The sequence below is a fragment of the Silurus meridionalis genome, chromosome 8 (assembly GCF_014805685.1).
Source record: "Silurus meridionalis isolate SWU-2019-XX chromosome 8, ASM1480568v1, whole genome shotgun sequence".
In the NCBI taxonomy this organism is placed as follows: domain Eukaryota; kingdom Metazoa; phylum Chordata; class Actinopteri; order Siluriformes; family Siluridae; genus Silurus; species Silurus meridionalis.
Window position 1 is genome coordinate 1,197,251 of NC_060891.1, and position 12,750 is coordinate 1,210,000.

General features: G+C 38.1%; 1 protein-coding gene across 4 annotated transcripts; it reads right to left on the reverse strand.

Moving 5' to 3' along the window:
* Nucleotides 1–1,068: 1,068 nt before the first annotated feature.
* On the reverse strand, nucleotides 1,069–12,022 carry map7a (microtubule-associated protein 7a). Of its 4 annotated transcripts, none has more exons than XM_046854970.1 (15): nucleotides 11,832–12,022; nucleotides 10,769–10,870; nucleotides 8,886–8,960; nucleotides 8,637–8,800; nucleotides 7,938–8,040; nucleotides 7,732–7,845; nucleotides 6,839–6,981; nucleotides 6,561–6,670; nucleotides 5,477–5,667; nucleotides 4,692–4,824; nucleotides 4,400–4,565; nucleotides 3,307–3,390; nucleotides 3,083–3,130; nucleotides 2,790–2,976; nucleotides 1,069–2,304 (listed from the first exon to the last, which is right to left on the reverse strand). In XM_046854970.1, the coding sequence occupies exons 1-15, from the start codon at nucleotides 11,938–11,940 to the stop codon at nucleotides 2,294–2,296; spliced, it is 1,740 nt and encodes a 579-aa protein (XP_046710926.1). In that variant the 5' UTR covers nucleotides 11,941–12,022; the 3' UTR covers nucleotides 1,069–2,293. The 4 variants fall into 4 exon arrangements, with proteins under 4 accessions (XP_046710926.1, XP_046710925.1, XP_046710927.1 ...); XM_046854969.1 differs by having other exon boundaries at nucleotides 2,790–2,979; nucleotides 11,832–12,020; XM_046854971.1 differs by lacking the exon at nucleotides 10,769–10,870 and having other exon boundaries at nucleotides 2,790–2,979; nucleotides 11,832–12,020.
* Between the last annotated feature and the right edge of the window lie 728 nt (nucleotides 12,023–12,750).

Genomic DNA, 12,750 nt, shown 5'->3' on the forward strand with positions numbered 1-12,750 from the left:
GATTTTACAAACTATAAATGAAATAAAACTTCCATTAAAAAATGAGCAATTTTTTATGCATCCACCAGGGGGCAGAATTGTACGCCATTTAAATAGAAAACTCAAAAGATAAGATAAAATAAGATTAGATAAGATAAAAAATAAACCTTTATTCGTCCCACAGTGGAGAAATTTCCATTTTGCAGCAGCAAAATAAACGTGCAAATATGAAGCAGAGACACAGTACAGTAAATACAATAGTTTGTGACACGTGGATGTTCTTTTGTGGAGTCTAAATGTCTCCAACAGAAGAACTTGTGTGAGACGGAGAAGAGGAAAGAAGATGTGATCAGACTCCCTCACCCCCACACTCATACATGGAGGTGGAAGTTTAATGTTTTGGGGTTGTTTTGGAGCGGTGAAGGTTCCAGAAAGTGAACGGAATCCTGAACCAACATGGCTCCCATTCCATACTTCAACACCATGTGATTCCGTCTGGAACCGATTTCACCGTACAACAAGACGATGAGCCGAAGCGACGAATACGTCCGAGTTCTGTAAGTGTTATTTAGAGAGCAAACTTCTTCTGGAGTGTTTATTATGGAACGACCTGCCCAGTCACCACACCTGAATCCTACTGAACTGCTCTGGGATGAACTGCATCACAAAGAAATCTCCAGCTAATGAAGAACAACTTTGGGGAACTTTAGAGGCACAGCAAAGTGTTTCAGCTGAATGTCTGGAGAAACGAAGTGTCCGGATGCTGAGAGTGTAAAACTGATCTTCATGCTCAGGGAGGATTTTTTTTAAATGAAAATAAAGTGGAAATATCTGGACATTTATAGATTTGTTTCATCAAAGTGAATCTTTATATATAATTGAGAGAGACACACTTTTCACAGGCACTGTATATTCGAGCGTAATTAAACATTCTGGAGCAAAGCACTTTTCATTTCTTTTCCGGAAGACGAATAATAAATCAAAGATGTACAGACATGGAATTGTCAATTAATCATTTACAATAAAGAAAAACTTTCGATGACTTCAGTAACTGCCCACATCAATAAACGCAGCACAGTTCATTTACTGTTCGTTTCAAAGCGAGTTTATTTACATTAATAAAACACTTATTTTTATTTATATATAATTTGTCATTGCACAAGCTCAGATCTGTATTGATGATGAGAAGATCTTGTTTTCTACCAGACTACAAAAACTGATAGGAGAAATAAATGGAGTCCACTTTCCCAAAATACATCACATAATAGACAGAGAGAGAGAGAGAACGTTCTGTGATCTGTGTGTGATCGATGTGCTTCAGTGCTTTATGGTATTTTTACTCTTATATGAACAGCAGAATAGCAGCGATGCTCAATGTGAAAATATTGAGGAAGCAGCTGAGCTCATTGCTCGCGTCCCAGCAGCAGAAAATACGACTGATACACGGCAAAGCACAGCCGATGCTGAAGCTCTTCAGTTCCTTAATAATAATCACAACAGCTTCACAGGGACGGAAGCTAAAGTTAAACTCTGGTATATGAAACAGGTAACAGAGCAGTTACAATGCTTTACTTTCGAGGTACAGTTCGTTGGGAAACTCTTTTTGTCCAGCATGCATCATAAAGCTGACATAACCACATTATAAACCAGTCATTATAGAAATTACAGTCTGTGAGCAGTAGGTTTATTACTATAACATTTTTTTTATGTTTGCTAGCTAGTGTTATTAGTGTGCGTGTAGGTTTTATGACATATGACATACTGTACAGCATCACCTCAGCAATTACTCATTTCTGATTGGCTAGCAGTTTCTAATTCATTACTGTATATATTTATTCACAGAGACTTGTACAGCAGATAATGTAAAACAGATATTAAAATATGAATGACGTAAAAAATATGATGTTTTGTAAGAAACTTATAATGATTGATATTTTAGTGCTTTGTAACAGCCAGTTTTTACTTTTCTGTACCACAAAAAGTTGCGTTTTCTTTTTATTCCTTGTCCAAAAATAAACTGGTGAGAGAACTAATGTTTATAGCGACTTAGCCGAACATTAACATGTGATAAAAGAAGAAGTGTCATGAAGGTCAGGTTTAATGCGCTTGTGTCAGGTTTGTGAAGATTTCTTTTGCGTAGTTAAGTAGCGAGTTAGCAAAAATTAATTACAAAAGAGCAGCAAAAGGTCAAATACTTCTGTTCTACTGCAAAATTGAGGAAGATGTCGAAGGCTCTTTAAGTGGCGGTGAAGCAATTCCGCTTGCTGTCGTACATAAAGTACATGACGTGTCGCAGGTTCCTTGGCGATCTTCTTTAGATGACTTCTGAAGGATGAAAAAGTGAATACAATAACAAATGATTGTTAAGTATCATTAAGCGAGAAATTCAAAACCTTTCAATAGAATCTTAATAAAAAATCACCTTCCTATAAACACCAGGATTTATAAATATACTGTATAAGTATAATAAGCCAATTAGAAAGATTTTTTTTTTGTTATCCTAAAGAGCTCACCAGCTACTATTCTTTTAGTACGTTAGTTTTGTCAGACATTGTTACGTCAGTCTTCATTTTCATTAACAATATCTTGTATCTTTTATTTATTTTTAAATAAATATGTCAAAAGAAATCAGGAAATAACCAGTCTTTGTCAATGTACATCATCAATGGGGATATTTGCATATTGGACGTGATTGGTTAAAAGTCCTCATTCTTGTGTTGTGACATCAGAAATCTTGAATTTTTATCATTCCTTTATTGAGCAGGAGAAATCTTTAATGTGTTTTTTTATTATTATTTTTGGTTCCTCACCTGCTCTTTGATGGGCCTGGATCTCCTCCAGACCAGTGAGGGTGCGGATGGACCTGCGCTCCTTGAAGGCCACTGTGGGGAGAATGTCCTCCTCGTTGCCTAAGACGGGAAGCTTGGTCACTTCTTTTAAGGGGAGGTTGTGGAGGGGCTTCACGTTCTCATTGAGCAGCGTGGACGACAACGCAGGCTTCTATGAGACAATATATTTTTTTAAGGTCACAATATTTGTGGAGAAACATCTGTGAGCATTAGCTTTTTTTTTCATGTGGGCATTTTCAGGAAAATATTATTACCTTATCAGCATCTGTCTTCCTTGTTCTTTTCATAATTTCTTCTAACCGCTGTGGAGACCAATAAAACATATTAGCATATACAACAGCTACTTTTTGGGGATTTTCTTCTGGATAGCAATGAAGATAACGATGACTGGCCTGTAATTCTCTAGGATGTGAGATATAAATAAGGTCTCAGTGCTCAGGGTGACCTACTTTCACTACTGAGCAGACAGCCATCTTACCTTCTTCCTTTCCTGTCTCTCGGTTTCCTCTTTCTGGAATCGTGTCTCTCTCTCGATTCTCTGTCTCTCCTCCTCTTCTTCTTTCTGAAAGCAAAGACCAAATTGTAGAACCTTAGAGAAACATGCAAAGGCAGGAAGATGAATACTCAGTGTAGATACTGTAGTTAAAGGAGTAGATTGTGTGGCCCCCTGCTGCATGTGAAGTGAACTGCAACAACATCTATAATATTTACATTTAATTTGGCAGATGCTCTTATCAATTATATCTATATTTATATTACAATTATATCATTTATTTGAACTGGAGACTCAAATAAATGTCATTACATTATCAATTGCACGGTTATGTTGTTTTACACTTTTCCAAAATACATTCAAATTTGCACCATTATTATTTATAATATATATAAAAACTTTGCACTCCTATAATATGTTTATTGAATATACATATGTATATTTATGAGGGCTGTCAATCGATTACAATATATGCATGATTGTCATGAGTTTTCAATCACACTATTGAATTTTATTACTATTTTTACATCAGAGTAAAAAAGGACGTAATGAATAAATGTTGCGTTGAAGGTTTTAATTTCGACTCATATTTATTTATATTTTTTATAAAAATGGTCAATCAGAAAAATAAAAGCGTTAATAAAACTTGTGCTAATAAAATTAATTCGTTAAAATGAATTTGTGTTTACACGTTATTAACACCTTAATTTTTACAGCCCTGATATTTATATATATATATATATATATATATATATATATATATATATATATATATATATATATATATATATATTAGATGTATTTATAGTTTGATAAATTCACTTCTAGTTAGATGCTAACTGCATTTCATTGGCCCTAAACTTGTACTCTGCACAATGACAATAAAGATGAATCTAATCTAATCTAATCTAATCTAATCTAATTCTGCATGTTTATTTAGTACAAAAGCAGCTATTAGCAGCTAAACCGCATTCGAACAAGCGCATTCATTTAAATTAGCTGCTGCACCACTCCACACTTTCTGACCAATCAGAATGAAGAATTCAACAGCACTGTGATATGGAAACACATCTGTGACCTGCTGCTGAAGTCGTTTTTCCTCCTCTCTCTGCCTCTGAGCCTTCTCCTCCTCGGCTTTCCTTCGTTCCTCCTCCTCCCTCATCCTTTTCTCCTCACATTGGGCCTCCGCTTCATGCCTTGCTCGCTCCTCAGCTCTCCGACGGGCCAATTCTTCTCTGTCTCGCCTAAACACACACACACGCACACGCACACGCACACACACACACACACACACACACACAGCCATAAATTAAATAAAGTGAGTTTAAATAATTCTCTATAGTGTGTTTTTTCTCCCTCTTTCTCCTCACCGCTCTGTTTCCTCCCTCTGCCTACGCTCTTCTTCCTCTCTCTCTCGCTGCAGTCGAGCTTGTCGTCTCTTCTCCATCAGCAGACGTGAAGCTTCTTCAGGGTCTGTGGTTCCTGCTGAGGGTCTGCTCGGGGCTTTTAATAAAAAAAGTTGACTTAATTCATATTTCTATTGAATTTTTCCGTCACAGCAGCACTGGTGAACTTTTCCTTTTTTCTTTTACATAATTCACATGTACGTCACAACATGTATGTAACTAGAAATGGATTAAAAAAAGTACAAGGTGCTACTATAATAAACAAGAATTGTGATCGCTGGAATATTTTGGAGGGAAAAAGAACTTTATGGTTGTTGCTTTTACTCGCAGAAAATTATTTCTTTTTTATTATTATTTTTGTCTTTTGTTTTTACTTTTGTTATTTTTTCTCTCTAGTTAAGTATAAACAGCATTATGGCTATTCTGTACCCTCTTTGTTAAATCATTTGGACACTAAAGCTAGCAGTGAAAAAGTGTTCTTTGTGTTTTCATGTCTACATACCACACCTGGTATATGTGTTACATGCAACCAATCAGCAATCAGAACTACTGCTAGCCCCACCCCATTTGTTGGTGTTGATATTATGATATATGAACTAAAATGTGGGACATAGTAGAAAAAAACCCCTCCCATTCTGTCCTAACATTTTAAACTGTTGTAAAAGTTAAACTGGAACGGGTTGTAAATGAAAACTTTAATAAATGAATTAAAAAATGCTAATTTTTCAATTGAAAATTCCTTCTCTTACCATTAGGAACACGAGGAGAACATGCAGGAGCAGGCAGAGGTCTGTTAGAACCTGGGTTCTCCTGGCTCGGTGTATTAAACACAGCATCTACGTTCAAGCTCACAGCAGCTGACTGATCACGCTGATCTTCCTCCTCAGGCAGGGAAGGCAAACACTCCTGACTGGGAGACACTCGTAGATTCAGTCTCGATCTAGTAACACAGAGAGAATTCGTTTATTATCTGTTTATTCTATACAAATAATACAGTTTATTATTATTATTTACACGCTGCTCTAAATGTGTAGTAATTGCAGCTAGAAATTACACGTTTACTGTATTATTAATGTATATAAATTGTAGCTTTGTTGTTAGCAAGTTTAGCTTTAAAAACAAGCCTAGAACAAGCCTGAGTTACAAGACAGAAGGTTCACAATCAATCATTGTTCAGCATTTAAAAAAAAAAAAAACGTTTATTACCATTATTCTCAACAACCAGCAACTAAACACAATAATTTCCAAACAACCAATCACTGAGCACCATTATTTACTATGACCTATCAGAGATCACCAGTATTTACTATAAACTGTTTATACTACTGAAACAATTATTCGTCTCTGATCACTATTATTCATAACCAACCAATCATTTATTTACCATTATTCCCAAACACCAGTCACTGATCACCAAATATTTAAAATGACCAATCACTGATCATCATTATTCCCAACAGCCAATGACTAAACACCATTTTTTTTTCCAATGACAAATCATTGATCACCAGTAATTACAATGACTTATCAGATATCACCAATATCCAAAAACAACCAATCGCTGGGCACCATTATTCAAAATGACCAATCACTGATCACCGATATTCAGAATGACCAATCACTGATCACTATTGTTCAAAAATTAATAGTTATTAATCACCATTATTAAAAAATATATCACTAATCACCATTATTCCCACCATACAACCAATCAAGTGGTAGTAGTAATTCTGCTTCATGTCTGAAGTTTTATATTTTGGGTCAAATGTATTTTTTTATTTTAAATGAATACAAAGATCTCATACACTACACAACATTAAATATATAACATACCCTGTTGATGAGGACATGTTTTTTTCTTCTGTGGCTGGTATGAAGCTGCCTCTAACACTCGTTGTGTGAGTGTGGGGTTTTTTCTTTTCTTGCCTCTCAAGATTTGAACCCTGAGACCCACAAAACACACACAACCACACACACACACACACACACACACACACACACACACACACACACACACAAACAAACTAAAACAAACCAGCTGTTTTTCCTATACAGTACAATGCCAGTGCACATTATTAGTGGTCTTAATGAGAAAAGCAAAAAAATCTCACAGGTTTATTTTCGGAGGTTTGTCGGCTGCCACCGAACCCCCCGGGCCTAATTGTCTTACTGCGTGTCGATGTTCCACTGGGTTTCTGAGGACCGCTATTGGTCATAGTGTGGCATGAAACTGCACGTCGACAAATATGAACAACTGAACAATGACAACATGGTTTTGTGTTTATAAAAAAAAAAAAAAAAACAGAGAGAATGAGTGAAGGAAAAAAGAAGACAGGAGAAAAGCAAGCATTAGCATTAGCACATTAGCACAGCTGCTTCACCTGCAGATTTGTGTAAATCTCTGGCGGATTGGGATTTGCTATTTTTAAAGAAGCAGTTTGTCATTTTTAGAGCTCTCTCTCCAAACCCACTCACTCTGCTAAAACCTATGCTTCTAGAGTCCCCAGAGCTATCCAATATTTTATTTAACTGAAAGTGGAGCTAATGTATGGACAGATAAACATAAAAAAAGAATGTTTAAATTTGATATAATCGCATGTCAAAACAATCGCAATCTAGATGTTTCTTCGGCGTCCTTGAATACAAACCGCATCTTTAATCTCTGAATTGCACCTTTAATACACTCTGGTTATTCCCTTCGCTTATTTGGTGAATTTTATATGAACTGTCAGAGAAGTCTTGTTTTAACAGAAGGTGCTGCTTGTCACGTTTCAGGGCCAGAAGAAATGTAAAATTAAACTAAAATAAATTGCTTACCTGCTTTATAACAATGTCGTGAATGATTCCCTGTGCTTCTAATAAGTCTAGTCATTGCATATTACAGGTTGAGATTTCTTTATTATTATTATTATTATTATTATTATTATTATTATTATTATTATTAATCCAAACTGCTTCTTTAATGTAGTGCAAATTGCACCTTTAATGCACGCTCATTGATTACCTTCTCCTCTGGACAGACACACCGCACTCCTGCTCCTGGCTAGATAAGAGATGGTAGGAGTCTGAAGGCGATTAATCAGGTTTATCTCCCATTGACTAAGCGAGCGGCGTTTAGCTGAAGAAAAGCAAAGCAGAGACACTTAAAGCAGAAAGAAGAAGTTAGAAGGTTCATAAAGAACATGCACAGAGCCAAGGAGAGGAGTCTACCCTGTGTGTTGTTCTTAGTCTTGCACACTCTCCTCTGTGTACTTCTCTGTTTGGCTTTCTGGCTCCTCTCCATGGTCTTCTGCACCACAGACTCGTACCGTTCCTGAGAGAAAAGAACCGAGCATTACGTTACACCTCAGAGTTCAAACCAAAACAGAATTGTAATCAGCAATGTAGTGTGAGAAAAAAAAAAGGTGTTAAAAAAAAGTCCTGGTTTTCAGTAAACTCCTACAATAAAAGATCTAGCACAATAGAATTTATGGGATGGTGCTACATGGAATCATCTAGTAGAAGCATTATTATCCAAATTATCCAGAAAACTGTTAAAGGCTCAACTTGTTATGAACCTCTCATTTGATTTCTTTTCATCGGTAAGTGTGTTGAAATCCTTAATAATTTTATTTAGGTTCTATGCGGAACAAGACACCAGTGTTTCTCTCTCAGAGAGTGTTTCAGGAAGAACCATTGAGGAATCCCTTTTTGGAAGCTTTTGGTTCTAGAGTATTTCAGCATTGTTCATCCTGCTCATTGGAAGGAACACTCAAAGGTTGTATGAATTTTACGTTTGGAAAACTCATGAGGAACCCGTTTTTATACTAGAAGTAAACAGAAAAGAAAAATGTATTCTAGAACCTTCTTAAGTGTTCCTAAAGAAGCGTTCTATCCCTGAACCCCTTCAAGAAACCCAATTTGACTCACTCGATCTTCTTTGAGCCTCTGTCTGCGTTTTTCCTCCACAGCATTCCTCCTCCTCTCCTCCCTCTGCCTCTGCTCCTCCAGTCTCTTACGACGTTCCTCCAGGTGCTTCTCGTAGAACCTCCGAGCTCTTTCCTCTCGGGCCAACCAGCCACGCTCCCTTGATGCTAAACACAATCGCACAGTAACAGTTGCTCATAGACAAAAATGTGGCAGAAAAATAAAAACAACGATGCTTCTGGGAATAAATACCGAGCTGTTTGAGATGTTCCTCTCTTCGTTCTCGGGCCAGTTGCAGTCTCTCGTCTACCTTCAGCGTCTGAGACTCTGAGAAACACGCTAGGATCAGTGACTGATACATTTCACTGTGTATTAGAAAATATTACCTTTGACACTGGAGACTCGTTCCGTAAAAATGTTGAATCAACGTCAATTAAACCCTGTGATTGAGTTATTATTATCTTCTCTTGTGAATAAAACATGGGTTTATGAGATTTGCAAATCATTGCATTCTGTTTTTATTTACATTTTAACACAGTGTTGGAATTGGGGTTGTACCTGACCCCGGATTGTGTGTGTGAATGAGTTTATTAGAAGGACAGCGCATGTAGGACGTTTTGGAGACAAGGTGAGGGAGGCGAGATTGAGATGGTTTGGACATGTGCGTGTTGCAGGGCAGTCTCACCCCAAAGCGTCACATATCGACGCTGTGGATGTTGCGTCGGACGGCGTCCACATCCGACGCCGAGGGTACCCCTTCGGCCGCTTTTGACGAGAGACGGAACCTCCCCTCGCCTCGCTTTTCGACGCAGATGGTTGAGAGCCCGTGTGCTACACTTTTCAACGCAGATCGCTGTCCTATACACTGAATAAAGTATTATCTATCATAATAAGTGTACAGGAATAATTTTTACATTTCGAAAAATCCTGAAGATGTCCGTAGCCCTAACCCTAACCCTAACCCAAACCCTAACCCAAACCCTAACCCTAACCCGAACCCTAACCCTAACCCAAACCCTAACCGTAACCCGCAAATGGGGTTCCGTCCATCTGCGTCAAAAAGCGAAGCGAAGGGTTTCCCGTCCCTCTACGTCAAAAAGCGACGCGAAGGGGGTACCCTCGGCGTCGGATGTGGACGCCGTCCGACGCAACATCCACAGCGTCGATATGTGACGCTGTGGGGTGAGACTGTGTTGGCAGAGGAGGGACATGGGGTATATCAGTAGGAGAATGCTGAGGATGGAGACACCAGGAAGGAGGAAAAGAGGAAGACCAAGGAGGAGGTTTATGGATGTGGTGAGGGAAGACATGCAGGTAGTTGGTAGGCAGATGTAGAGGACAGGGGGGGTATGGAGACGGATGATCCGCTGTGGCGCCCCCTAATGGGAGAAGCGAAAAAAAGAAGAAGTATGCAGTTGATCAAATCTAATTGGTTTGGCTTGTCTTACAATCAAGTTCATCAGAGCTCAAGAAACAAAACTGATCGAAAAACATTCCAATTTGTGAACTCACAATCTGGTTGAACCTGAGGGTGAGCAGCCTGTGCTTTATCACCTTTTAGTTCAGAGATGTAACAAACAATGGTTCAGGTAAAATGTTTACTAAAGCAATAAGCGGAAATCTTACCTCAGTTTGACTAACATCAATACCCTTAGCTAAAAAATGTATTCGCCACCAAATCAAACTTTAGCTGATGGTAAATATGATGATTTCAGACAAAAATGTGTCAAATAAAAAACTAGATAGTTATTTAAGAAATGTAAAAACATGATCACGATTAGACAGTTTTTTCACTTTTTACGTGAAAGTGGACTTTCACTTTTTTATTCTAAAATAAAATCCATACTTTCACTTACGTATAATTTTCAGCATATTTTCTTTGATCTAAAAACACCACTAGTCTCATGGTTAAACGCGATGCTATGTGAGTCACAGGTTTCTTTATTATCTGAATCGATAAGGTTTGTTTTGCTGAGAGCTTCTGTAAAAGCTCATTCTCTCCACATTTTCTTCCATTCTGCCATTTCTGAAGCACAAAGAGGCTCATTGTATCACTGTACCACATCAGCACCGAGTCAGATGAAGCGAAGGAGGATTGCAGCAGGACTGAGGGTCAAACTGGAGCTGTTTCACACCTGCAGCAGCATGTCCGGTTCTTCTGATATTACTGACGTGTGCTGAGGGAGAACAGGACCTTCTCTTCTGTTCAACTTTGGACTTCAGATCGAGGTTGAGTTCTGAAATTAGTTCAAATTCAGTGAACTAAAAGTTAAAGGTTGAAGGTGAACTTTGTAATGTGTGCAGACCTGAAAGTTACATGTAGCCGCATAGCATTAGATTTATTTATAAATGGATTAAAACCCTATAAATGCACCACACTGAGTGTGTTTTCCTCATTTCATAGACTTTCTGTGATCAGTAAACATATATACTTATACATCACTGCAACAACAGATCATTAACATCATGGACAACCAGAATTATTTTATCTGAACCATTTTAAGCTCCGCTTCCAAAAGTTTAAAGAATGAAGCACAAAGTTATGAGCGATGAAGATGACGATAAAAAAGTTCAGCTGTTGCAGAAAATTGTATAGACTAAAGAATGTGAGTTTGAGAACTAAAACAAAGAAGCACAGCCCCACAGCTGATCGAGCTTCATCTGAGCTTTACATCGTTAAAAACCTGCAGATAGGCATCAGACCTGTCCCGGGCTAAATGTTGTGTTGTTCTCCAGCACAGCCCAGCCCAGGGCCTGTACACAAAGCTACAAAGACATTATTTGTTTGCACTGAGAGTGTGTTCTGGGGACGAGGTGGATGAGATAACACGTCCACAGCGCCTGACTTACGGATCCTCAACTCAAAACTCAGATGCTGGATGTTAGAAGCAGGCGTGTGGAAAACTGTGATTTGTGTGGTGTCCGATTGTTCAAATCATTTGTGTGTATGTGTGTAGGTGCGTCATTGTGTGTCTTACATAATAGAGAATCATATGATTCTGAGAGAACCCTGGAGAACCGGTAAGTAGCCTGGGATGGAACCATCTATTACAGTGAGACAATTCTATACTGCAAACTATGTGAGCATGAAACATCCTGAGCAGTGAAGACGTACCAGTGTGTATGTAAACGTCATTTACATCATCCATAGAAAAAACCTACATCATCAGGCTCATTAGTGTCAATCCATACACCCACCTTTCATCTTTTCTTCTTCTGGAAGGACGGAGAGCTTAGGGAACGTCGCCTTGCCAGCCTGCCTCCAGGTTCTCTGCTGCCCTGCCAGGCTCATACATGGAGCTGGCATCGTACTGTTACACCCTGATTCTCTTCTGTGCTCTAGGGTCTGTGTGTGTGTGTGTGTGTGTGTGTGTGTGTGTGTGTGTGTGTGTGAGAGAGAGAGAGGGAGAGAGAGAGAGAGAGAGAGAGAGAGGAGCAAATCATTCTCACCAGCCCAGGCTACGTCCCAATCCCCCTCAACACCAAGAGCCCTGTAAATGAATCTCTTTTGATTTGCACACTTTTTCTCTTCCCCTTTAAGAGCCAGCATCATTCACGTCAGCAAGGATGAGGAGCTGAACACAAACACACACACACACACACACACACACACACACACACACACACACACACACACACACAGATGCTCTACAGACTTTGCAAAGCAACAGTGAAATGTCAGACTTAGTGTGTTGGCATGACATTACCTTTTTGTGTTAATAATTGAAAGGATAAATATTGAAGAGAAATCAAATAAATATAAATAAATGTAAGAATTTTAATATTTAGCATTAATATATGTGCAACATATGTAAAGCATTTTTTTTACATTTACATAAATGTGCAAGATTTAAACCTGTAATGGAATAAATATTAAGTAATTATTTAACAACAGCATAATAAATGTAAAAAAAACCCCTCATATTCATTGACAATTTAATAGGCAACAATACATCATGTATTAAATATTAGGCATATTTAGAAGAATTAGCATATTAATATATCTATATTCTGTCGAATATGATTTTGCACATCCCATAATAAAAATCTCAAAGTACACCTTCCGTACACTAGGTGGCACTATGGATCACGTGACAATGGGGTGACGCATCTCACA